The sequence below is a fragment of the Catharus ustulatus genome, chromosome 3 (genome assembly GCF_009819885.2).
Source record: "Catharus ustulatus isolate bCatUst1 chromosome 3, bCatUst1.pri.v2, whole genome shotgun sequence".
Lineage (NCBI taxonomy): Eukaryota > Metazoa > Chordata > Aves > Passeriformes > Turdidae > Catharus > Catharus ustulatus.
The window spans coordinates 116879750-116906121 of record NC_046223.1 but is presented as its reverse complement, the minus strand read 5'-3'; the positions used below and the strand labels follow the sequence as shown (position 1 = coordinate 116906121).

The following is a 26372-nucleotide window of genomic DNA, read 5'->3' as shown; positions in this document are numbered from 1 at the left end:
CCGCCGACTCCTTCCCGCTCCGCCTGTGCCGACGCGCGCCTCCGCCAATCAGCGCCCGCCCCCGGCCGTCACACCAGCCGCGCCGCCTCCCTATTGGTTGGCGCTGCCCTGGTGCGAGCGCGCCTTGGCCAATCAGCGCCGCGCCCGCCCCACCGAGCGATGCGCCGAGCGCTGTGATTGGCTGCGGGGCGGGGCTGGCGCGGCCCCGCCCGTGCCCGGTTAAGCGGCGGGTGGGGGGGGCGGCGGGAGCGCGCGGCGGCGGCGGTGGGGTCTGAGCGCGGCCCCCATGGAGCTGCTGCGGAAATGGCTGGGCCACCCCGAGGACATCTACAACCTGCTGCGCTTCAAGATGGGCGGCTACCGCGCCGTCATGCCGCGGATGGACACGGTGAGCGGCGAGGGATATGCGCGGGCGGTGGGATGCGCTGGTGCTCGGTGCTCCCGGTGGGGAGAGGGACACGGGAGGAGGAGGAGGAGGAGTGGGGGGGCACTGTCATGTCCGGGCGCGGGTACGGTGTTGCTATGGGTGACCACCCAGCGTGTCTAGGACACGCCTGGCTTTGTGCGCCTTGTGTGTACCTCGGTGCTTCCCGGTTGCACCGGTTCGGGGCATCCTATTGCATTGCTGGTACCCTGCGAGCATCCCACCGGCTCCGGGCATCCCACCGGCTCCGGGCATCCTATTGCATTGCTGGTACCCTGCGAGCATCCCACCGGCTCCGGGCATCCCACCGGCTCCGGGCATCCTATTGCATTGCTGGTACCCTGCGGGCATCCCACCGGCTCCGGGCATCCCACCGGCTCCGGGCATCCTATTGCATTGCTGGTACCCTGCGAGCATCCCACCGGCTCCGGGCATCCCACCGGCTCCAGGCATCCTATTGGATTGGTGGTACCCTGCGAGCATCCCACCGGCTCGGGGCATTCCACCGGCTCCGGGCATCCCTGCATTGCTCGGGGCCGGTACCCCGTGAGCATCCCACCGGCTCCGGGCATCCCACCGGCTCCGGGCATTCTTGCATTGCTCGGGGCCGGTACCCCGCGAGCATCCCACCGGTTCCGGGTATTCCACGGGTTCCGGGCATCCTGTGCATTGGTGCATCCCACCGGTTCCAAGCATCCCTGCATTGCTCGGTGCCGGTACCCCGCTAGCATCCCACCGGCTCCGGGCATCCCACGGCTTCCTGGCATTCCACCGGCACCGAGCATCCCTTGCATTGCTCAGTGTTGGTATCCCACTAACTCCGAGCATCCCACCGTCTTCACGCTTCCCACGCGTGCCCGTACCTACACGCATCCCGCCGGCTCCGAGCATCCCTTTGCCCTGCTCGGTGCCGTACCCTGCTCTCACCCCCGGCCATCGCTGTCCGTACATGGCAGCATCTCCGGCCGCGGTGGCGGGGCCGGGCCGGGGCGGGTCCAGGGGCGGGTTTGGGGCCGGGGCGGAGCGGGGCGGAGCGGCCGCAGCCCCCCGCCGCCCCCATGGCGGCCGGCTGCCGGGCCGTGTCCGTGTCCGTGCTGCGGCGGGCACTGACCGTGTCCCCGCCGCGGAACGCCCCTCGGGCAGCGGGCAGGCGGCGGGGACAGCAGCGACAGCAGCAGCAGTGCCAGCACCAGCTGTACCAGCTGTACCAGCCGCCCGCCGCCCCCCGGCTCCAACCCCGCTGTGCCCCGCTGTGCCCGCAGGACTCGCTGGGATGCGGCCTCCGCACCTGCTACCGCTACCTCAACCAGACCAGCCGCAGCTTCGCCGCCGTCATCCAGGCTCTGGACGGAGAGCTGCGGTGAGCAGGGGGTGCGGGGAGGGGCTGCGGGGACCCCCCGGCTCTGGGGTGGTGACCCCGGCACTGGGGATGCTCGGGAGGGGGTGGGATGGTGGGGGTGATTCTCCTCCCTGGGAGGTGTTGTGTACAATTCCACCCCAACACTTAGAGTGTGCAGTGACCCTCCCCCCAGTTTCAGGTTTCCCCATGAGCTGGTGGGTGTGATGCCCCCCAACAGCAGAGCTGCCCAAACACCATTTTTCTCCAGTTCAGCTGTTGGGAACACGCTCCCTCTCCCATCAGGAGCTGCCTGGACTCGCTCAGCTCAGCCCCACCCCGTGCAGCAGGACGTGGGGCTTTTCACGTCCCGGCTGGCTGTGCCACATCCCCCTTTCTGCATCTCATCCCTCCCCCCAAACTGGGTCTGTGGGCTGAGCCTGCTGGCCAGCAGGCTGTTAAACACAGGGGCTGGCTCTGTGCCCTCTGTGCCACCCTGGGAATGTGTCCTGGCAGTGCCAACGCTGGCACTGGACAAAGGCTGGAGGGAGGAGGTGAAGAAAAACCTGGGGCTGACCAAGAGCCTGGGAGCTGCTTTTGGAGGCAGCTGCCCCTAAACGTGCTCAGTTGTCACAGGGAGTTTGTTGCACACTCATTTTTTGCTGTGCAGATTTTGCTGCCCTGTGCAGAAAAGCTTTAGATGGGAATAGCAACAGAGGATGTAAAGCTCAGCTGTCCAGGGGACCTCATGCCATGTAATTATTCTCTATATAATTCCTTATATTTATCTGACAATTACTGATTTCAGTTTTTAAATCCCCAGTTAATCCCAAGGTGAGTTGATGATCAAATTGAGGGGTTCTGGAAGTTGTTCCAGACACATCAGATAGCTCTGCTGAGCATTACAGGCACCACTCCAGACACTGGGTGATCTGTGGGGTTTCTGAGCCCTGGTTTGGCATTTTGGATGGTGCCCCATAGCTGTGTCCAGCGTTGATGAAATGTTGTTTGCAGCCTGGCTGACAGGAAAGGCAGAGAAGTTCAGTGGTTTGGCTGGAATTGCATGGAAAAGTACGAGTGGGGCCAAGAATTAAGCTTTTTATTTTCCATGCTTTTTCTGTGCAGGAATTTTAAAAAAATTAAGAAAACACTCTGAAACCTGTAAGCAATGAGTCTACCCTGTGCTTGCCTCGAACTTCCTGCAGTTTCTTTGTCTTGTTTGTCCTGTAATCCTTGCCCTACAGCCTGCTGGGATCAGGATCACCCTTCAGGCTACAGAAACTTCTGCCTGGCATCTTAAAAATGCTCTTCCTGATCTTTGCAACCCACACTTGGGCAGGGATGGTGGTTGGATTACAGCTGGCTCAGCAGTGCATCAGGAGAGACTCATGTTCAAAAACCAGGAGCTCCACTGAAGAATGTGGGGACAAACAAGGGAAATACAAAATAGGGAGGACAGAGAAACAGGCAGAGCAGCAGCCTTGCAGAAGGAATTAATTTTACTGAATTTAAAAAGTGCTTGCATTGATGTTGACCCCATCAGGGAGTTCAGCTGAGCCCCTTTGGTTACAGACAAACCTCCCAAAAGGGTTCTGGAAAATGGGGAACTTCTGGAGGAGTGCATGGAGCAGCGCTTCCCTGGGCAGACAGGGTATTGGTAGTTGAGCTGAAATGTCTGGTTCCTCGTTTCTTGTTTTTTTTGGCCCCATAAACCACCTGTTTTGCTGGCCAGAGCCCTGTCCAGCTCATTGCTCCATGGTTAGGGCGTTTTCTGGGAAGGTGGGAGGCTCAAAACTGCATTTCATGCATGGCTGAGCCAACAGCATCATAACTGCTGGTGGTGGAAAAGAGTTATGATCTGAGCTCAGAGCTCCTCTCCTGGTGATGGAGAGGGCAAGAGGGATGCTCCTGGCTCTCTGCTGCCAGTTCCATGGTCCTGCCCACCTCTGGAACTCTTCAGGATCTGTTCCTGAAGGTTCAGCAGAGGCTGCATCATGACAAGGAGAAAGGAGATCTCTGCACCCAGGACAGGGCTGGAACCTGAGCTCTGGAAGATCCAAATTTGTTCTTTGGAAATGGGTGCTTCCATTTGTGCCCTGTCCAGCCTGACATTAAATGTCTCCAGAGATGGGGCATCCACCACCTTTCTGGACAACCTGTGCCACAGCCAAGAATTTCTCACAACAAAAAATTTCTTCCTTTGCTTTGCCAAAATTGCCAATTTAGTATGTGATAGAAGTTAGGGAGGCAGGTAAGATCTGGATGCAGAATTTGGGTTAAATAAGTGTGCTGGTCTCTGGAATTACTGCTGGCTCTTCCCTGGGCTCTTCCCCTGTGAGAGATGCCTCTGGGATGGCATTCCAGGGTCTGCTCTGCCTTTCTGGGTGGCTCCTGGAAGGGGGTTGGAGCCTTGGGCACTTGCATCCTGTTGGATGAACGTTTGCAGCCCGGCTGGAATGGAAAAACTCAGTCATGCAAAGCACCAGGAGCACGAGAGAGCTGCTCATGTGGTTTGACAGGGGTGTTAAATACCCTTCTAATCAAGGAAAAAGAAGCCATATTTAACAGTATTAGCTCTGAGAGCAAGTCAGTTTTCCCTGTATCCTTAATCACTGCTTGCACATTGTTGTTCCAGGAGTACAGCACTGTCACCTGGTAATTAGCATTTAAGCAGACCAAGCTACTTTCAATTTATTAAACAATTAATAAATGCCTCATCTCCTTGGCATATATCCATGTGTTCATGGAGATCTAGGATTATTTTATATAAATCCTGGAGTTGCAAACAGCATTTCTTACCATCAGGACTTGGTTTGTTTTTGGTTTTTTTGCTTCAGCTGCAGAAAAGGGGAGGCAGGGATGGCAGAGGCAGGGATAGGGAAGGCAGGGGTGGTGGGAGCAGGAGGGGAGGTGGCTCTCCAACAGGGGCACATGGGCTGCCTTCAGTGTCTTGTTCCTGGAGATACAAAATACAGGGTGGTTTGGCTCTTCCTGCCAGTCCTAATATTCCTGTTGCACAGTGTGACCCCTGTATTCCCCTCCTACAGGATAAAAGGTGTGCAGAGAAGGGGAAGTGATTTTTTTTTCCCCATTTCCTATTTTATATTTGCTTTTCCCAATAAGCTGACCTCGGGCTGTTTCCTCTGGGTCCAGGTGAGTGCTGACCCTGCTTGCAGGGTTGGATCTTCCCTGCTCAGGGAGCTCACAGAGCCTGACACACATCTCATAAAGCCCAAAATAATTCTGTAGTTCTACCCTCATGAGGGAAAACCCTGGATTTCCTTACCTGGCTGGTGCATTCCAAAGGCACCAAGGACCTGGCAGTGCCAGTGTGTGACATGTTGGGCTCAAATTGCAGCTGCTGAAGGCTCTGTGGTTACAGTAATTTCACCATTATAAACCGCACCATTTTGACTAAAATTTTGGTCCAAACCCAAAGTGCAGCTTATAATCAGGTGTGGCTTATATATGGACAAAGAATGAAAAGTTGCTGTTTTAGTTTGGAGGACAGGTGTCTGCTGAGAAAGGCAGGAGCTTCTCTTTGAAATGGAGAATGTAAACCCCCTCCCTCCAAATTATTGTAATTTTGAAATCAAGGGGCTCTCAGGCAAAGATGTGGGAATTAGGAATAACAGTTCTTTACTAGGGAAATTAAAATAGAAATACAGCACTACAAAGAAACAAACCCCAAACCCTGACACAGTCAGAGTACAGCCTGACACCCGTCAGGCAGGGTGTTGGCAGCAGTCCCATCCCATGGTGGCTGCATCCTCCTGCAGTGACAGATGTGGCTCAGTTGGAGCAGTGCTCCTGTACAAGGTGCAGTTTCCCTCCGGAGCTCCAGTGGGGATGTGGAGAAATCCGGTTTTCCTCTGGAGTCCAGTGGAGAAAGGGGCTCCCTTAGTGTCCCAAACCCTCTGTTTTTATCTTGGTAAGAAATGTTGGGCTCTTGCCCCTGGCTGGAGCAACTCCCAATGGGATGCAGTAATTTTATCAGTGCCACAGTGGGACTCAATGGCCATGAGCAGAAAATGACTGGCTGGAGGAAGGATGGGTTGTGAAAAGATAAAGAACAATGCCCTGCCTGGTTTCAATGGATGGCCCATTAGCAGAATATCTCCCAGGGAGATCAGGATCACTGCCCCCACCCTCAACAGATGGTGATAGAACAGATACCTTTTATCACACTCTGTATTGTAACGTGCAGCTTATAATCGTGAAATTACTTTTCTCCCCTCCCAGACATGCAGTCTGTATATTCTACCTAGTTCTCCGTGCCCTGGACACTGTAGAGGATGACATGAGCATCCCCTTGGATGTCAAGGTGCCCATGCTGCACGAGTTCCACTCCCATCTCTACCAGCCAGACTGGAAGTACACCGAGAGCAAGGAGAAGGACCGGCAGGTGCTGGAAGATTTCCCCACGGTAAGGCAGCTCCTCCTTGCTCCTTGTGGCACCTCTGGGTGCCTGTTTGTGTCCACGTGGTGCCTGCACAGCTTGTTCAGTCCTACAGCTTTTCCCAAGGGCTCCAAGCCTGTGGGGCTGGGTGCCAAGCTGGGATGAGAATCCCAAACATTGTGCAATGCTGTGAGCCAGAGGGGATCTGGCTGTGGGAAAGTGCCAGCCCTGGAAAGTGGCTTTTAGCCTCCTCTGCTGGAAGAGCAGATGACCATTGTCTTGTGGAGAGAGATTTGGGGTTGTTACCCAGCACAGTGCATAGTGCCCATGGCAGGGGGTGGAATGGGATGAGCTTTAAGGTCCCTTCCCATCCAAACCATTCCATAATTCCATGATATAAGACAAAAAACACCCTCATTGTTACTAGTAACAATATTTTATTGATTTTTAAATTATTGAGTTGATTTTTTAGGGTTTTTTCTTTGCTCTGTTTAAGAAAAAAAGATAATAGTTCTGGTGAGGAGCATCTCATTTTCTCTTTTGTTCAACTTTTTACCAGTTTTAATTTATTCTACCCTTTTCAGGCTTTCCCTAGCAGTGGGAATGGGGTGGTTGTTTGGAGAACTGAGGTGTGTTGTGAGTTTGGATACTCAGGTTTGAGGTGACTGTGTTGTAGGGGATGTGTGTTGTAATTCTGGGTGTGTAGGGATAGAGTATGTCAGTGGCTTGGCTTTAGAGGAGCTTCTGAGAAGGTGTTTGTGGCACTTTGCTGCTCTCTCTTGGTGTGTATGTTATTTATTTCAGGCAGTCCATGCTCAGGTATGATTTTAATAATCATAGAATTGTAGACCCATGGAATTGTTGGGTTGGGAGGGACCATAAAGCTCATTCCATGGGCAGGAACACCTTCCACTAAATCAGGTTGCTCCAAGCCCCATCCAACCTGACCCTGAATTTTTTAGGGGGCATTCACAGCATCTCTGGGCATCCTCTGCCACTGCCTCACCACCCTTACAGTAAAAAAAACTTCCAATAACATTTCCTAGAGGTGCATTTGCAGGCTGTGCTCCTCTGTGTAGGGGGCTGAAGCCACAGAGACAGAACCACAGTGGATACATTGATTTTATATTGATTTTTCATTGATTTTACATTGATTTTATATTGATTTTATATTGATTTTACAGGCAAACCCTTATTGCACACAAACCCTGGGCTGGCTGCAGAATAAAACTTAGCACAGTAAAACATGATGCTCCACAGTTTTGGGGAAAGGAGGATGCACTTTAAAATTTTTTTTTTCAATGTGAGAGTGATGGAGACACTGCAGGAGGTTTGGAATTGGAAGATTTTCAAGGTCCCTTCCAACCCAACCCACTCTATGATTCCATGATCATGTTACTGAACATGCAGTAGAAGGATTTCACACTTCCCTCACTGCTTGATGCCTTTCCAGTTGTGCCAAATATGTGCTGTGAAGCCAGAGCTGGAGAGGGCTGGGGAGAACAGAGCACCAGAAACCTCCTGTGGGTCTTTTCCCATGGCTGGTGTGTTGGAATGCTCTCAAATTACAGAGGAAAACAGCTCAGTGCACCAAGTGCAGTCAGTTTTGTCCTGCAGCTCCCAGATGATACCAGTCCAAGGCCACAGAGCCTTCCCAAAGATTTTGCTGTGTCTGATCTCCTGCCAGACACCATCCAGTTTAGACTGGGAGCAGGCTGAGCCTGAGCTCCAAGGACCTTGAAACTGCTCAGGTTGGGGGGGTTGTCCCAGATCTCCAGCCAGGACAGGATTAGAGCCTGGTAAACAATATTTTTCTGATATTTTTTTAATAAATATTGAGCTCTGCTGGTTTTTTTTTCCTTCCTGAACACTCTATTTCTGTTTTTACCCATACTGCAGATCTCCATGGAGTTCAGAAACCTGTCCAAGGTCTACCAGGATGTGATTTCAGATATTTGCCACAAGATGGGTGTTGGGATGGCAGAGTTCTTGGAAAAAAAGGTGGATTCTCAGCATGAGTGGGATAAGGTGAGACAGAGGAATGGACTAAGCCTGAGTGGGATAGTGGAGTTAAGGTTGGAAAAGCCCTCTAATCATTCCACCACAGAATCTTGTCCCCAGGTGCCACATCCACAGGTTTTTTAGCAGTTTCAGGTGGGGTCTGCCTTGTCTCTATGGAAAGAAGAGACAGAGCATCCTGGTTGGGAAAAGGTGTTTGAGGCATCCCAGGGAGGGCCATGAGAACTTGCATCAAATGAACTGTTGATTGCTTTGTGGCAAGCAGGCAGCTCTTTGTAACTGCTCCTTTGATCTTGTTTTTTTTTCCCCCTCCTTTCCCACCTTGGCAGTATTGTCACTACGTTGCTGGGCTGGTGGGGATTGGCCTTTCCCGGCTCTTCTCTGCATCAGAGCTGGAAGATTCCATCGTGGGGCAGGACACAGATCTGGCAAACTCCATGGGCCTCTTCCTACAGAAAACCAACATCATCCGTGATTATCTGGAGGACCAGCTGGAGGGAAGGGAGTTCTGGCCCAGAGAGGTGAGGAAAAACCTCAAAAATTGCTTGGTAATAACAACTCTGATGACAGCTGGCTGACATCTGTCTGCAGCTCTCTGGGTACAGATGTGGGGACAAGGTGATGTCACAACACACTGCCAAGAACCACTTAGGCAGCTTTTTCTCCTCTCTGCTAGGTTTTCTCTAGGAATGAGGGAGGATAAGACTGGCTGAGATCCCAGGAGTGTACCTGGTCTGCTCCCAAAAGCAGGATCAGCTCTGTCTCTGCCTGGCATGATGTCCAAAAATTTTTCTCCCTGTGGCTCAGCTGTCTCACAGGGCATTTCTCCATGTGTGACTCACCTTTTCCTTGCCCTCCCTAGGAAAGATGTGGAGATGAGTTGCACCCTCCTCCTTTACCATCTCTTTGTGTCCACTGTCACATCTCCAGCCCTTGCTGCTTTTCTTTATCCTAGTGATGCTCCAGGGCTGTGGTGTGGGGTTTTTTTTGGGGGTTCTTGTTGCTCTCCCAGCCCTGGTGCCTCTCTGATGACATCAGTGCCCCCCTCCAGCTCACAAACACCTCTCTTGGTGTTCAGGTTTGGAGCAGGTATGCCAAGAAGCTCTCAGACCTTGCCAAGCCCGAGAACATCGACGTGGCCGTGCAGTGCCTCAATGAGCTCATCACCAACGCCCTGCACCACGTCCCTGACGTCCTCACCTACCTGTCCCGCCTCAAAAACCAAAGTGTCTTCAACTTCTGTGCTATCCCCCAGGTGAGCTGAGCCTCCAGCTGGTTCCTCAGGTGGTTAGAGGTTCTAGGTTGTTGCTTTTTGGTTGTTCCTTGGTTCCTGCCGCTTCTGCTGTTGTTGAGATTGTGGCTGCACTCCATGGATGTCACTGTGGGTGAGGTGATCCCTTGGCATGTCCCTTGCAGTGCTGATTGTCCTGTCTGTGCCCAGGTGATGGCCATAGCCACGCTGGCTGCCTGCTACAACAACCAGCAGGTGTTCAGGGGGGTGGTGAAGATCCGCAAGGGCCAGGCTGTCACCCTCATGATGGATGCCACCAACATACAAGCTGTCAAAGCCATCATGTACCAGTATGTGGAAGAGGTAGGCTCAGCAGTTGGCTTTGAGTCATTTCTGGCTGTTCCTGTCCCTGTTCTTGGGGTGGAATTGGGGATACACAGGGGTTCTGTTAATTTTATCCTTGGCTTGGTGGTGGGGAGTTGTGACACTGATGGGGTTTTGGTCTGGACCAAGCTGTGCTTGATGTGTTCCCTTGAGTGTGCTCTTGGTCTGTGTCTGTGTTGGGGTGGAGCCTGGAGCAGCAATGTGTCCAGCAGGACCAGGGCAGTGCCTGTCCCCTTGTCCCAATTCTGGGCCACTCACAATATCAGACATTGAGGGGCTGGAGCGTGTCCAGAGCAGGGAGTGGAGCTGGAGAAGGGTCTGAGGCACCAGGAGTGGCTGAGAGAGGTGAGGAGGGGTGCAAGGAGCCTCAGGGGGAACCTTAGGATTTCCTCCTGACTTCAGGGTCCTGTGGAGATTAAAAGTTCACATGGAGAGTCAACTGGTGGGTGGTTTCATGAGAAAAAAAACCCACTCCCTTCCCCAACCCCCAATTCCAGTGAGGGCTATTAAATAAATACACTTCTGCAGCAGGGAGACCCCAAAACAGGAGGTGTTAGAGCTGCCCTTGTGAGCTGGCTGATCCATGGCAGGGCACAGTGACACTGCAGGGCTTTAACCCAGGAGAGGGTCTCTGCTTGTGCCCACCTTGCTCAGACTCCTGCAGATGAGTAACTCAGAGGAAGAAAACCCCAAATGCCACAGAAGGTGGGTGTTGCCAGGCAGGAGCAGTGAGTGGGGATTGCAGGGTGAGAGCCCCTGGTCCCAGTAACACCACTGGTCCCAGTAACACCACAGGGGGTTGAGGGATGGTGTCCAAGGCCCTGTGGTCCATGTCCCATCACGGGCTGCCCTCCACTTCCCAAGGGAGATGACCCTGAGCCCATCCAGCTCTCCCTCCACCACCAGGCTCACTCTTAACCCTTAAAACTTCAACCTCCTCCTCTCCCCTCCTTCAGATCTACCAGAAGATCCCGAGCACGGACCCCTCGTCCAACAAGACGCAGCAGGTGATCGCCTCCATCCGCGCCCTGAGCCTGCCCAGCAGCCCCATGGCCTCCCGCCACCACTACTCCCCCATCTACCTGTCCTGTGCCATGCTCCTGGCAGCCCTGAGCTGGCAGTACCTCAGCACCCTCTCCAAGGCCACCGAGGAGTACGTGCAGGACAACTGAAGGGGACAGTCCGGGTGGGGGGACACGTGGTGGTGGCAGATGGGTGGGAGGGACAGGAGGCTCCTGTCCCCTCGCCGTGGGGGTGGCCCAGCCCTGGGCGCTGGGATGGTGACAGGGATGGGACACTGGGGAGCTGCAGCCTCAGTGTGACAGTGTGGAACTGCTGGACTCCATCCTCACCACCCTTGCTGTCTGCTTGGATGGCTGCAAATGCTGATTGGAGTCTTAGTGTTTGGGGTTGAGTATTTTTTTTTGCCCCCCCATCTTTCCTGGTTACCTGAATATTTTTTGGTGGTTTTTGTTTTTTTGGTGGTTTTTTTTTTTGTTAGGATGGTTTGAAATGGAAACTCAAGTTGTTTCTTTTCTTCCTTGAGATTTGAGGCATCTCTCCAGCTCAGAACTGAGCAAAACCTTGAGGGTTTTGCCTCCCTTTCTTAGCCTGGGGTGCCTGCTCCGTGCTGGAAGGATGCTGCTTCCTTCTGCAGGGAAAAAAATCTCTGGCCATTTCTGGCCCTCAGTGATTGACATCCTGCAGCCTGGAAACAGGCAGAGGCCATAACCACATTTCTGTTGTGCTGAAGGATGCTGAAATGAGCCCTTTTAATGTTCAGTATATGGGAGGTGAGGTACTCTGTCCACCTGAATGAGCCCCCAGCTGAGAGACAGCTGTGCAGCTCCCTGCCCAGGGACAGATGGGCCTCTGCAGGGACACAGCTCTTGTTTCAGCAGGGTTAAAATGAGGAGGGAGCTGCCAGCACAGCCCTGAGCTCATAACCCTGACCCCACTGCAGGCTCTGGGCTCTGCACTGACTCAGCCCCAGGGGATGAGTGAGGGTTGGCACCCTGCTGTCCCTCATGGGAGGCTTTTTTAGGGGGGCATTGGTCACCCTGGAGTGCAGGAGTGATCCCTGCCATGAGCTGGGAAGGCTGGAGCCACCGAGGGGGTGACCAGGGCAGGATTCCCTGGCACACTTGGCTCTGGCTTTGGGTCACACTGATCTGTGAGCTGCAAGAGGCTCCCAGTGCTGTCTTCAGGCTGGACTTAGAGTAGGAAACAACACTCTAAAGGCAAGTCCTGTTCTCCTGGGGTGGATTGGTGTTTTCAAGGTCCCTACCCACCCCCTTCAAATGCTGCTTTGCTGTTGTGAAGGGAAGGAGAGCCCATGTCCTGGTCCAGGACAGAGGTACCAGGTGCAGAGTGTGGCCTTTGCAAGGCCAAGCCCTTGTGGCCAGGCTGTTACTCAGAAGGAGAAGCCCTACTCCACTGTTCCTGGTGTAGATAGTTCTAAGCTGTTGTTCTAAAGAAACTCGAGGTAGCTCTCTTTGTGCAGCTTCCTGTCTTGTTGAAATTAAAAGTTTTCTTTGGGAAAAAAAAAAAAAGTGCTGGATCATCTTTTTTGGTTTTTTTTTTTCAGCTGTCATTTCTAATTTACCCACAAATTACAACCCCTCAGCTGATGAAATTCCAGTGCTCCAACTCTGGGTATTAAAGTACAGACCTGGAAGAATTTTAACCAGAGGGACAGCTGAGGGTCCATAAATTCACCTTGAAAGGAGTGGTGGCACTGCCCTGGGCTGCAGGGGAGATACTCCAAGGGCTGGAGCCCCTCTGCTCTGGAACTGGGAGAGCTGGGGGTGCTCACCTGGAGAAGAGAAGGATCCAGGGAGAGCTCAGAGCCCTTTCCAGAGCCTAAAGGGGCTCCAGGAGAGCTGGAGAGGGACTGGGGACAAGGGAGGGCAGGGAATAGAGAGGATGGAAATCCTTTCCTTGAGGGTGGTGAGGCCCTGGCAGAGGTTTTCCAGAGAAGCCGTGGCTGCCCCTGGATCCCTGGAAGTGCCCAAGGCCAGGCTGGATGGGTTTGGAGCAGCCTGGGATATGGAAGGTGTCCCTGTCCATGGAAGGGGTGGAACTGGATGAGCTTTGAGGTCTCTTTCTACCCAAACCATTCTCACTTGGCTTCCACTCCACACAATCATCTGAGGTGGCAGAAGCCAAGGAGCAGCAACCAAGAGCCAGGAGCCAAGACTCTGGAGAAATCCTTTATTGGCACAGGTGTTCCAGCCAAACACAGCACAGCTCTGCCTCACTGGTGCCTGAGCAAGCAGGTAAGGGGCTATTTTACAGGAGAGCCTGCTTTACATGTTTCAGACCCATAGCCTCAGCTCAGTAATGTAATTTGTGCTTTAAAATTAAAAAAAAAAGCAATTTTCTACTATTAGTGTTGGCAAATCACATGATTCCTCCTATACATTATTATTACACCTCCCCCCAGTAACAAAAATAAGGTTTTTTACCTTCCTTAACGCCTGTGGCTCAAGAAAAAAAAAACTTTAATCGTGTCCAAGTTACTGAGACACCTCCAAGCATCTGCTTGAGCTCCCTGCACAGACTTGGGAACCATCCCTCAGTTCAGCACTGAGCACCTGCAGCCCCAGAGCACCCCAGATTTGGGTGCTGCACCCTTTCCCAGGCATGCCCTGCACACACCAAGCTGCTCAGCCATGCAGGAGAAAGGCTTTGCTCTTTCCAGCTCCCTCCCAGATGCTTGCAGGGTATTTTATCAAAGGCTCTTGGGGCTCCAGCCAGCCCCTTCCCCAGCAGCAATAACCCCAGACTACAGCAGATAAAAAAGCCAGAGAACAGTTGAGGAAGAAGTGGTTTGAAAAGCCAGGATGGAGCAGAGCAGGGCTTGGTGCAGGCAGCTCTGGCCACAGCCACCCCCACATCAAGTTCATCAGTGTTTTGTTGTTAATAGGTCTGAATTTAGCCAGTTCAAGGCACACACTCACAGGAAAATCCTCCCTGCTTGCTTTGGCTGCTAACAGTCAGATCAACCCATCTGGGGGTGCACAAATCCCCCCTGGCCATGGCTTTCCAGCAGCATCCACCTCTGCTGCCCCACCAAGTCACTAATCCCAGCATAAAACTGCAGCTTCCTGCCCTCCCAGTAGCAAACTGGGCTGGCAGGGGTCCAGGCTAACCAAATTCCCAGAGGGCAGTGAGCTCTCCAGCAGTCCCAAAGTTCTGCTGTGACCCACCACAGAAGCAGGAGGTTGGCAGAGAGCAGTTCCACCTCCAGCCCCACTGTACAGTTTAAAAAACAAAACCAAACCCAAAAAATTAAAAAAAAAAAAATTGACAAAAAAATGGAAAAAAAAAAAAAAAGATAAAAAGCTTTAATAAAGTAACCTGAACTAGAGTCTCTTTAAGAAGGGGGGGGTCTCTGCACCCAACCCACTATGAATTAAAAGCATCAGGGACTCAGGATTATTTGTGGTTTGATCAGAGTTACATCCTCTTCCAGTACTGCTCCGTCCTGGGGATGCCAGCCACAACCTCAGACTCGATCCCACAGTGGTCATCTCCTCGCAGGATTTTGAAGAAGCCTGGGGGAACACCAAGAGTCAAAAAAAACCCCACCAAGTCACACCTTGGGGAAGTGGGGCAGGGATTGCTGGTGCTCTCACCGTTCTCCCCCCAGTCAGTGTTCCAGGAGTTGGCCACCAGCCAGTAGGGAGTGTCATTCTCCACGCCCCAGCCCAGGATGCGGATGGCGTGGCCTCCCACCTGCTCCCCAGACACGTGCTGGTACACTCCTGCAAGGGGGAAAAAAAACCAAAAAAACCCAAAATGTCAGCAGGTACTGCTTGTTCACATCACAGAGCCCTGGAGGCACTCGGTATCACAACCCCCAGAGCAGCTGAGGAAGGGTTTGTGGTTAAATGTGAGACTGAAACTCGGTGCAGAGTCTGGAGGAAGGAGTTCTGCATGGGGAGACAGTGACAGGACAGAAGGGAAGGGTTTTAAAATAAAAGATGGGAGATTTGGGTTGGGTGTTAGGAGGAAATTCTTCCCTGTGAGGGTGGGGAGGCCCTGGCACAGGGTGCCCAGGAAGTGTCCAAGGCCAGGTTGGACAGAGCTTGGATCAACCTGGGATGGTGGAAGGTGTCCCAGTCCATAGCAGGGATTGGAATGAGACAATTTTTTAATCATTATCTTCCCACCCAAACCATCCCATGATTCTGTGACTGATGCTCAGCACCAGCTGGACACCCAGACACATTCCCAGAGGGCCTCAAAGCAGTTTTTTGAGGTAATAAAATGTGAGCTGTTGTTGTCAGCTGGAATTTGGGGTGGTTCCCATTCCCAATAACCATCATCACCCATGCTATGGATACAGGAGATGGCATTGCCCCTGTCCTGGCCACACCAACCTCAAGTGTGAGGCTCAGATCTCCAGGACTGGAGAAGACAGATCACAAAAGAGGGACCCTATGGATAAAGCAGGGAACAGGGCTCCTCCCCACAGCCCCAGGGCTGCTGCTCACCAGATTTGTACATCAGGAAATCCTCATAGACAATGAAGGCTCCTTCCACTGGGCCGTTCTTGTAGATCTCAGCCATGATTTCCTTCTCACTGCGAGGGACTCCGTAGGATGTGATGCCTAAAACGAAAAGAATTCCCACCATCAGGATGGCACTGCCAGGCCACACGAGCCTGCTCACTGTGACCCTGCAGGAGGCCTCTTGCACTTAAATTCAGGTTAAATCCAAACCCAGCAACTCCAGAGGGACTGACACAGCTAGGCAGGAACAGCAGGCTCCAACCACCCCTCTTCCAGAGGGAATTACAGTAATTTCACGATTATAAGCCACACGTTACAATACAGAGTGTGATAAAAGGTATCTGTTCTATCACCATCTGTTGAGGGTGGGGCAGCGATCCTGATCTCCATGGGAGATATTCTGCTAATGGGCCATCCATTGAAACCAGGCAGGGCATTGTTCTTTATCTTTTCACAGCCCATCCTTCCTCCAGCCAGTCATTTTCTGCTCATGGCCATTGAGTCCCACTGTGGCACTGATAAAATTACTGCATCCCATTGGGAGTTGCTCCAGCCAGGGGGAAGAGCCCAACATTTCTTACCAAGATAAAAACAGAGGGTTTGGGACACTAAGGGAGCCCCTTTCTCCACTGCACTCCAGAGGAAAACCGGATTTCTCCACATCCCCACTGGAGCTGCGGAGGGAAACTGCACCTTGTACAGGAGCACTGCTCCAACTGAGCCACATCTGTCACTGCAGGAGGATGCAGCCACCATGGAATGGGACTGCTGCCAACACCCTGCCTGACGGGTGTCAGGCTGTACTCTGACTGTGTCAGGGTTTGGGGTTTGTTTCTTTGTAGTGCTGTATTTCTATTTTAATTTCCCTAGTAAAGAACTGTTATTCCTAATTCCCATATCTTTGCTGAGAGCCCCTTGATTTCAAAATTATAATAATTTGGAGGGAGGGGGTTTACATTCTCCATTTCAAAGAGAAGCTCCTGCCTTTCTCAGCAGACACCTGTCCTCCAAACTAAAACAGCAACTTTTCGTTCTTTGTCCATATATAAGCCACACCTGATTATAAGCCGCACTTTGGGTTCAGACCAAAATTTTAGTCAAAATGGTGCGGCTTATAATCGTGAAATTACTGTATTTAATCTGAGTCCTATTCTGTACCAAAAGACCTATTCCAGGCAGCTTTAGTGGGAAGGGACGTTCTCCTCTCACACATTCTCCTTTTTAAAACCCAAAAGACCAAAGGTGAAGACAAATCTCCAAGAAACAGCCAGATTATCTTCAGTGTACAGGGCTGGCTGCTGCCAAGGAGACTTGGAGGTGCCTTTGACACCAGATGGTGCTCAGCACCACACTCTTCAAGCCAGCCACCACGAGGACTCAAACCAGTTCCACCAGCTCCCCCTCCCCAGCTGAATCCCAGCAAACACAAACTGCCACACTCAGCTTTGCTCCAGGACCTCCAGAATGAACCCTCCAGAGACACAGCACAAGAAAAAAAGAGACCAGGAATGGGTTCAACCCCTCCAACCCCTCCCAGCTGCCACGAGGAGCAGCTCTGGAGGCCATTCCCTTACCATAGTGCTTGTCCTCCTTGTATGAGGGTGAGTATCCAGGCTCACAGTGCTTGCTGCACCTCGGGGTGCTGCCTCCCTCCCCGGTGCAGGGCGGCCGGGTGCCATTGACGTGGTGCTCGCAGGGTGGGATGGAGTAGGGCCGGCAGCCTGTCCAGGACAGAGGTGACATCAACTGCCTGTCCCCAAAGATCCCAACAGCCACGCTGGAAAAGGCAGCAGAAGCCCCAGGAAAGAGGCTTTCTGCCCCAGAACCCCAAAAATCAGTGGGTGCAGGAGGTCTTCCCCTCCATGAGCAATTTCCCACCACCTCCCTCTGCTAATGGTGATGGAAAAGGTGGAAACACGAAGCAGCTGATGGTCATGACAGGGGGAGGCAGAGGGTTCCAGGCTGGAAGTTATTTTTTGAAGGGAGAACATGTCAGGAAGACTCCTGACCTCACCCAAAGCGGAGTGAGCTGGTTCAAAACCATCAACAACACAAAATGCACAGCTTGAGTCATTCCTGCTATGGAAACAGGAGACTTGGAGGGGGTGTTGAGGGCTCCTGGCTCCTTTCCTAGATGGGACTCCTGCCTCTGGGTGATGCTCAGGGCCCCTTGTCCCAAAGGAGTGACCAGAAGGAGCCATGGGGGCAGGACTGCAGGGGTGCTCGAGTCAAGGACACACAGCAGGAGAGAAGAACCCCAAAAAAGGAGCCTTAACCAAGCAGAGATGCTCCTCCTTGCTTTCCCAAGGGCACGGCCAGGACTTACCCACGTGGGAATCGTAGAGACCCCCAGACACGAGGCCCCTCTCTGTCCAGAACCTCCATGCACCAGAGGGGTAACCACCATTGCACCTGGGGGGAGAGGCACCAGCTCCAGCCCCAGCCACCCCATCTGGGGACAGGCAGGGGAATGGAGCCAGCCTGGCATGGCTGAAGGGGAGCTTTGGGCACATTAAACCTTATTTTAGTCTGTTCTTGTCTTTGCAAGGATTTGCCTTGAGACACCAAGGCTTCAGGGTACCCATGGCTCCAAATCCCAAAGTGCCTCCTACCAGATCCCTGATCAGTTCTGCTGCCAGGAGCAACAGGACCTGGAGACTCAACTGGGAAAGGCACAGGCAAAAGACTTGTGCCTGAAAACCAAGGATCTGGGACTATGAAAAGATCTTTGCTTTGCTTTGTGTGGGAGAGCATCACTAGGTGCTTGCAGCCATCACCATCCCCTATGCTGGGGGCAGGATGTGTCCCAGACCTTGGAACCACCTCTATGTTCCCACCTAACTCCCACAAACCTCTGGAGGAGCTCTGTGCTCCTAAGGGAGGTGATGAAAGCAGGGCTGAAGCAATCAGCACCTCCAGGCTCTGCCCCTGCTCCTCCCAACCACCTTCCAGGTGCACAGGGACCAGGAGCTGCTCACCCCATGCCACACTCAAATCCACAGCACGACAGCAGGTCCTCAGCTGAGACCTCCACGCTGACCTTGGCGTTGGTGTGGACACAGATCCGGTCTGAAATCGCTTCCACGGCGCCAAAAGCCTGAGGGCAACCCCAAAACACCCATTAGAGCTGGCCAGGGGAGAGAAACCCTCCTGGAAATGAGTGCTGCAAGCATGGCCTGGCTGGGAGAGGCCAGGGTCTCTGTGGGGTCACAGTGCACTGCAGGGTCACAGTGTCCCTTCACAAAGATGCTCCAAGGGCTGGAGCCAGGCTGGGAGAGCTGGGGGTGCTCACCTGGAGAAGAGAAAAATCCAGGGAGAGCTCAGAGCTCCTTCCAGAGCCTAAAGGGGCTCCAGGAGAGCTGGAGAGGGACTGGGGACAAGGCATGGAGGGACAGGACACAGGGAGGGCAGGGATGGATGGGATATTGGGAATTAGGAATTGTTCCTTGTGAGGCCCTGGCACAGGGTGCCCAGAGAAGCTGTGGCTGCCCCTGGATCCCTGGAAGTGTCCAAGGCCAGGCTGGATGGGGCTTGGAGCAACCTGGGACAGTGGAAGATGTCCCTGCCCATGGCAGGGGATCAGCAACAAATACAAAGGCACAGGTTTTGCCCAGTGAATTTTATGAACACAACATTAAACCTGCCCTGTCCTTACCCAGCAGGTTTTGCCCAGTGAATTTCATGAACACAACATGAAACCTGCCCTGTCCTTACCCAGCAGGAGCCACAGGAGCCCTGGTCTCTGATCTCACTGATGGTGGGACAGTTGGGCCACTGCGTCCGCGAGTCGAAGTTATCGGGCAGCTCCAAGTCTGCAGCGAAATCCACCCTGTGGGGGGAGGGAAATGCTGGCTCAGGAACACCAGTGAGCCATGGCTGGCTGCATTGCACTCTCTATTCCTGGCTCAGGAACACCAGTGAGCCATGGCTGGCTGCACTGCACTTTCCACTCTCCTCTGAAGGTGGCCTGGAGGACCAGGGCTGTTCTAAACACTTATGCTGTCCTCAGACCAGGTCAGCAGCTCCTCTGCTGTGTTCATTTTCAAATTGCACAACTGGTCAAGTATCTGGCAGGGCACAGGATGGATTTTCTCTGTGCTTAACTCCATGAACAACACCCCTGAGCAGCACCAATGCTCCCAGGAGAGCCCCTCACCCACTCCAGACGCTCATGAAGGATCCACACAAGTTTTACTGGAGCTTCACCTTCTCCTCCCTGCACTCACCTCTCAGGGAGCTTGGGCCCACCCAGGAAGGTGCCACAGAGCTTCTTCACATAGCTCATGTCAGCATTGTGGAAGTTGTGCCCTGCCTGGGGAGAGACACACACAGTTGGGACACCACTCTCCAGAGCCACCAAGAGCATCTCAGGGACCACAGCCCAGTGCTCCAGAGCTCCCTGAATCCCAACCAGAGTCTGACACCTGCTGCAAAGCCCAGGGGCCAAGAGCCAGCCACCTTCAGACACAGAACACAGCCCAGGATTAGCCCATCAGGACTAGTAAGGTCCAGCTCAAGGCTTTGGACACAGCAGACTGGCCAAGGAGGGTTAGGTCACTGATAACTGGACACTCACTGCTTGTCCCCAGCCTCCTGCAGAGTTTCCTCCTGTTGCACAAATTCATCCTGCTCAGCTCCAAAGAGGAGCTCCTGTCACTGCAGGAACCCCTGACAGCATCACCTCACTGCAAAAGTCAGCTGGGACCAAGGCTGGATCGGTGTCACCACCACGGTGACACTCCCAAAGCTCAGCCACTGAATCCACAGAGACTGCCAGCAGTGCATCCCCAAAACCACCCCAAACCAGCCCAGTACTCACCTTCCAGGTGGTGTTGAGCTTGTTTATGTGGTTGACCAGGTCATCAGAGAGAGGAGGGAAGTAAGGAATGCTGCGAGCGCTGGCAGAGGCCACCAGGACACACAGGAGGGACAGGGACGGCCACATCTTGGCTGCTGGACAGGACACCCCACCTGCAGCCAGATTGGAGCATGGTTGGGAACATTCCCAAGGTGGGCTCAGCTGCAGCAGCTCGTGGGAGGATAAAATGTGTGGCTGCAGCAGATCCCTCCTGATCCCAAATTGTCCCAAAGGTCAGGAGAGAGACACAGGAACAGACCAACAACCCCTCCCTGCAGCTCAGGAGAAATCAGACAAGGCAACAAACCTTGTTTGTTGACCACTGCAGGATTAGCAGCAGCAGGAAAATACCTTTAGAAGCAGATCCCAAGGGATTTGGAGGGTATTAAAACCTGTGTTTACTTCCACAACAACAGAGAATAAGGACCAGCAGAAGGAATAAGTGACATCCCATTCCACACCAAATTTCAGGCATGGGTTCTGCTCTTCCCTTTAACGATATTACTCCAAATTACATTTTTGGATTTCAGAGGCTCATTTTGGCCAGGCTGTTGCCCTGGGGGTGTCACAGCCCAAGGTGTGACATGCAAAGCACCAGAGCTGTGTGTGGCTGCTCCCCTCCCACTGGGCTTTTCCCCAGGGGGCTGCAGGGTATGAGGAAAGCCCCAATTTGGGGATCAGAGATGCAAGAGCAGGAAAGCAAGGAGCACAGCCTTCCATGCAGGAGCACAGGCACCACCCAGCCCAGACACTGCAGGGCTCTGTGGTTTCCCTGCTCCCCTTTAACCTAATTCACACTGAATTGCCCAACTTCAAACTAACCCCCAGCACCAGCAGCCTCTTGTTCCACATCCCCACTCCTGATCAGACACATCACAAGGCCACCAGCTCCTTTATCTCTGCAAACACACCATGGCACCCTCCTCCTCCTCCAAACCCTCCCAGCTCCATCCACCCCAAATCTGGTGAGCACTCCAGGATCCTCCACAGCAGAGACAGCCAGGCTTTAATCCCTGCTGAATTCAATTACAGTAATTTCACCATTATAACTGCACATTACAATCCAGAGTGTGATAAAAGGTATCTGTTCTATCACCATCTGTTGAGGGTGGGGCAGTGATCCTGATCTCTGTGGGAGATATTCTGCTAATGGGCCATCCATTGAAACCAGGCAGGGCATTGTTCTTTATCTTTTCACAGCCCATCCTTCCTCCAGCCAGTCATTTTCTGCTCATGGCCATTGAGTCCCACTGTGGCACTGATAAAATTACTGCATCCCATTGGGAGTTGCTCCAGCCAGGGGGAAGAGCCCAACATTTCTTACCAAGATAAAAACAGAGGGTTTGGGACACTAAGGGAGCCCCTTTCTCCACTGGACTCCAGAGGAAAACCGGATTTCTCCACATCCCCACTGGAGCTCCGGAGGGAAACTGCACCTTGTACAGGAGCACTGCTCCAACTGAGCCACATCTGTCACTGCAGGAGGATGCAGCCACCATGGAATGGGACTGCTGCCAACACCCTGCCTGACGGGTGTCAGGTTGTACTCTGACTGTGTCAGGGTTTGGGGTTTGTTCTTTGTAGTGCTGTATTTCTATTTTAATTTCCCTAGTAAAGAACTGTTATTCCTAATTCCCATATCTTTGCCTGAAAGCCCCTTGATTTCAAAATTACAATAATTTGGAGGGAGGGGGTTTACATTCTCCATTTCAAAGAGAAGTTCCTGCCTTTCTCAGCAGACACCTGTCCTCCAAACTAAAACAGCAACTTTTCATTCTTTGTCCATATATAAGCCACACCTGATTATAAGCCGCACTTCCAGGTTTGGACCAAAATTTTAGTCAAAATGGTGCAGCTTATAATCATGAAATTACTGTACTCCTGAAGGTGTAATCACCTCTGCAAGCCTGGGCTGAAACTGGACACGCAGCTCCTGCAGCAGCCCCACGGCAGCAGAGCAGGATGAGCAGGGGATGGGGATGGCAGACACACACACACACAGCTCCCTGCCTGCTTCCACCCACTCACAGCCAAGTTTAGCCTTTCCAGAGAAGAAAACCCAGCAGGAGTGTCCTACTTTCTGCCAGCAGTGAGCCCAGGCAGCTACAGCTCCATGTATAAAGGGGCTTTTTTTCTCCTTTCCCACTCCTGCTTCCACCATTTATTTATTTGTTCCCCCTCCTTTGTGCTTTCAGCTCGGCCCAAAAAAAACCCCAGCTGGATTTCAGCAGCACTTGGGTCCTCCCACTCGTAAATCTCACTTCTTTGAAGGGGTTTTATGCATATTTTCAGGGGTTTCGTGAGTATTTTCTTGCTTAGAGGTTTCTGCAGACAAGGGACTCGCTGGCTGTGCTCCCACTGCTTACACAGCAGGAAGTAGATTACACCCAGGAAAATAAATATACACTTATATTACAACTGTGCTTTTTGCCCACAGGAGGCCACAGGAAGCCTGCAGGTAACCAGCCTGAGCTGAAGCACCTTTTCAATGAAAAATCTTGTTAAAAAAAAAAATTTAAAAATGCACACACATACAAATACCAAACCCCAAAACCCTCTGCACTTCCTGCAGTCAGCTCAGTATTTTCCCATAGCTTAGGCAGGAGGTGTTTTTGAGACCAGAAGTCACATGATTACACTTTATTTTTTTATTTTTTTTCAGCAGGATGTTTGTAAACCTGCTGACAGGCTGAAAACCACCCTGCCAGGCATGGATGTGCTGCTCACACCCAGCTTTTGAGGGACAGACACGGGACATCTCCCAGCCTCAGGTTACCAGACCACACTGTCCAAGCAACCCGAAACCAAACTGAAAACAGATCCCAGCAGTTTCCCCTCCAACAGGCAGAGTTTCAGCTCTGCTGCTTTGCATCTTCACCACGGACATGGCCCAGGGCCAGCAAACCCAGCAAAGCAAATAGCTGGGAGCCAGATGGCTCTTCAGGCAAAAAAAATATAAAAACCCTCTTGCCAAGTCTCCTGTGGGCATGAGAGAGCTGGGGGTGCTCAGCCTGGAGAAGAGAAGGATCCAGGAAGAGCTCAGAGCCCCTTTCAGGGTCTAAAGGGGCTTCAGGAGAGCTGGAGAGGGACTGGGGACAAGGGATGGAGGGACAGGACACAGGGAATGGCTCCCATGGATGGATATTGGGATATTGGGAAGGAATTCTGTGAGGGTGGTGAGGCACTAGAATGGGTTGCCCCAAGAGATGGGGGCAAAAATATATTCAATATATATATATTGAATATATTCAATATAATATACAATATATATATTCAATGTCAAGTTAGGGCTCTGAGCAGCCTGATATATAGTAAAATACACAGTTAAAGATGTCTCTGCCCATGGTAGAGAGGTTGGAATTAAATGGCCTTTAAACATCCCTTCCACCAAAACCTTTCTATTATTCTATGAGATTTCCATGAAGGAGAAGTGAAGTTCTGGGTGGTGGGAGCTCACACTCAGATATTGACACTTAGCACCAAGATCTGCCTGGAAAAGGAAAGGGAAATCCTCACCCTTGTGGGATTTCTTCCTCCCCAACCCCTCCTTCTCCCTGGCTTCACCAGGGTACAGCAGCTCTATAAATAGGGCACAGGCACGGGACTGGCAGGACGGATTCCAACCAGCCATGGGTCATGTGCAGCTCAACCACAACAACCCCAGAGACCCTACAGGGACAACAAGCTGCTGGTTCCCTCCCTGACCCCCCTGTCCCAGCTGATCTGAGCAGCAAGAGCTTCCCCTGGCAGCGTTATCACACTGGTGCTTCCCCCAGCTCCGCTATCTCCTCCTCACACCCTAAAACCTCACGGCAGTTTAAACCCCAGAGCAGCCCCAAAAACCAAAATTGCACCACAGCTGCTGCACCCCAACATCTGCCTCCCCTCTTTGTGCACAGTAAACAGGGCACAGGAGTTTCCCCAGAGCCCCAGCAGATCCTTTCCCTTTGCACCCCACCAGGCTGGAAACAGAGGAAAGGCTCTTGGGCTTCACCCTACAGAATTTCCCACGTGGCAGGAGGATGTTTGGGGTCAGGTTGTTCCACCTTCCTCTGAGAATGTTTTGAGACCCAAAGCATCTGCTGATGGCATTTTTGAAGGATGAGCAAGAACCAGCACAGCAGACCCTGGTGGGACAGGCACTCACAGCTCAGCCAGAGGAAATTTGGGCAGGCAGTGAGGAGCTGCTCAGAGAGGGGGGAGAGCAGAGCAGAGCCCGCAGGGCTGTGGCTGTGCTGCTGCTGCAGCATCCTCCCACAGCCCTCTGTGCTGTCGCAGAGGAGGAGGGAAGGAGGAGACACCACCCAAGAGCCATCTCCATCCCTGCTGGCCGGGTTCCTGACAGCCAAACCCTGACACTGCACACAGCAGCAGCAGATCCCTTCACCTTTGCACCACCTTCCCCCAAACAAAAGCCACAAGTCCCATTTAACTTTATTTCAGATAAAGCAACAACCCAGCCCCCAAGCCGGTTATTCACATGACTCAGTGGAGATCAGAGATAAGTCACAGCCTTGAAGCATCCCCCAGTTCCTGCACTGTCTGTCCAACCCCTGCAGGCACAGACTGAGCACCCACACCTCCTCCAAAGCTCTGAGCAGAGGTAAAAGCTGTCCCACCCTCCCTTCTGCAACCCCCCCAGCCCTCCAGGGCTGCTCAGCACAGCCCAAATCATGTGTCCTGCTCAGCACCAGCCCTTAGCCTGGGCCCAGCTTTGTCCTTTGTTCTCTTGGCCAGGGCTTGTGACTCCAAGCCACAACAAAGCCAGCCCAGGAGGGCTCAGTGCAGCTCAGCCTGCTGCGTCACCAGGTGAGCTCCAAACCTCTGCTCTGGTGACTTCATTACAGCTCTCACTGCATTAGCAAAGCTCCAATTATTATTTTTTCATCAAGAATAAAATCAATATGAAGCGCTGCTCCCCATGTTTATTCCCTTCCAGCAAAGCCAGATCGCTAACACAGGTCAGATAACAGAATCCCAGAGAGGTTTGGGTTGGAAGAGATCCTAAAGGTCATCTAATTTCAACCCTAACAGACCTGGCTGCTCTGTGTCTGACAAAATAATTCCCTCCCGAGACAAGCTGCAGCACCCACTCCATGCACAGAAAGCACAAGATTCCTCCCAAATTAAGCTGCACTGATTTTTTTTTCCCTCTTTCCAAACACCAAGCCGTGCTACGGAAATCCCTCCATCCGCAATCCAGAGGGAAATGGAGAAGGAAGCGATTTTTGCTGTTCAACACCAACAGAGCATCCCTGAGAGGGGGATTTGGGGATGAAGGGTTCATTCCAGACCAGAGGGATGCAGGGCAGCTCCTCCAGCCTCTCCTGGTCCAAACCCGGGCTGCGCATCACGGGATGCTCCGAGCGTGCCAAACCCACCCCAGCGGCAGCCGACGAGCAGGGCTGCGCTGTTTTCCTGCCTCTGCCATAAACACAAGGCTTCCTCTCTCCTCCCCTGACCTTTCCTGAAGGTTTGATGCGTTCTGAGCCTTCATTTCCCCGCAACACCCAGAGCTCACCGCGCATCCCGCATAGCCACGGATAAAATCCCCCGAAACGCCGCTGGAAAAAGCGGGACACGCCGCTGCTGCTGTCCCTGCGGGTGTTTGGTGGCCATCAAGGGGATGTGGAGGGAATGTCCCATTGTCCCCTGTCCCTAAGCATCCCCTCCCTTACCGCCCTCCGCCCGCTGCGCTTCTTGTGCGCGGCCCCGCGATTCACCGGGATAAACCGGGATTCACCGGGATACACCGAGATACACCGAGATACAGCGGGATTCACTCACCGGGACTCACCGGGACTCCTCGGGATCCACCGGGGCTCACCGGGACCCACCGGGACTCGCTCACGGCCCGGCGAGCGCTCCGCTGGCACGGCCGGGGCAGCTCCCGGAGCCTGAGTCATCCCCAGCGGCCCGCCCCTGCTGTGACAGCATCCTGCCTGCTGCCCGCCCCCGAGCCCGCCCCCCTCCTGCTCCATCCCTGCTCCATCCCTGCTGCAATCCCTGCTGCAATCCCTGCTGCAATCCCTGCTTCAATCCCTGCTTCCATTCCTGCTCCCATCCCTGCTCCCATCCCTGCTCCCATCCCTGCTTCAATCCCTGCTTCTATCCCTGCTCCCATCCCTGCTCCATCCCTGCTTCCATCCCTGCTTCCATCCCTGCTCCCATCTCTGCTTCAATCCCTGCTTCCATCCCTGCT

The 26372-nt window shown here is 53.0% G+C and overlaps 2 protein-coding genes across 3 annotated transcripts; one reads left to right on the top strand and one right to left on the bottom strand.

Annotated features, from left to right (window-relative positions):
- The first annotated feature begins 211 nt into the window (after nt 1-211).
- Nucleotides 212-12347, top strand: FDFT1 (farnesyl-diphosphate farnesyltransferase 1). The gene is made up of 8 exons (XM_033056024.2): nt 212-388; nt 1687-1784; nt 6003-6186; nt 8059-8187; nt 8508-8699; nt 9257-9433; nt 9620-9772; nt 10750-12347. The coding sequence occupies exons 1-8, from the start codon at nt 287-289 to the stop codon at nt 10963-10965; spliced, it is 1251 nt and encodes a 416-aa protein (XP_032911915.1). The 5' UTR covers nt 212-286; the 3' UTR covers nt 10966-12347.
- Nucleotides 12348-12992: 645 nt separating this feature from the next.
- CTSB (cathepsin B) lies at nt 12993-26085 on the bottom strand. Of its 2 annotated transcripts, none has more exons than XM_033055810.1 (10): nt 25968-26085; nt 20132-20283; nt 19539-19624; nt 19027-19141; nt 18291-18409; nt 17639-17724; nt 16887-17033; nt 15295-15411; nt 14434-14562; nt 12993-14352 (listed from the first exon to the last, which is right to left on the bottom strand). In XM_033055810.1, the coding sequence occupies exons 1-10, from the start codon at nt 26074-26076 to the stop codon at nt 14255-14257; spliced, it is 1158 nt and encodes a 385-aa protein (XP_032911701.1). In that variant the 5' UTR covers nt 26077-26085; the 3' UTR covers nt 12993-14254. The 2 variants fall into 2 exon arrangements, with proteins under 2 accessions (XP_032911701.1, XP_032911702.1); XM_033055811.1 differs by having other exon boundaries at nt 25958-26038.
- Nucleotides 26086-26372: the final 287 nt, after the last annotated feature.

What these genes read in the sequence shown, in the direction of transcription:
- FDFT1 (XM_033056024.2), top strand. Translation starts at nt 287, where the DNA reads ATGGAGCTGCTGCGGAAATGGCTGGGCCACCCCGAGGACATCTACAAC. An exon ending in CTCAGCATGAGTGGGATAAG is followed by an intron (nt 8,188 to 8,507) that starts GTGAGACAGAGG and finishes CCACCTTGGCAG; the next exon opens with TATTGTCACTACGTTGCTGG. An exon ending in ACTTCTGTGCTATCCCCCAG is followed by an intron (nt 9,434 to 9,619) that starts GTGAGCTGAGCC and finishes GTCTGTGCCCAG; the next exon opens with GTGATGGCCATAGCCACGCT.
- CTSB (XM_033055810.1), bottom strand. Translation starts at nt 26,076, where the DNA reads ATGACTCAGGCTCCGGGAGCTGCCCCGGCCGTGCCAGCGGAGCGCTCG. An exon ending in AGCTCAACACCACCTGGAAG is followed by an intron (nt 19,625 to 20,131) that starts GTGAGTACTGGG and finishes GTCTCTCCCCAG; the next exon opens with GCAGGGCACAACTTCCACAA. An exon ending in CACTGACTGGGGGGAGAACG is followed by an intron (nt 14,353 to 14,433) that starts GTGAGAGCACCA and finishes GTGTTCCCCCAG; the next exon opens with GCTTCTTCAAAATCCTGCGA.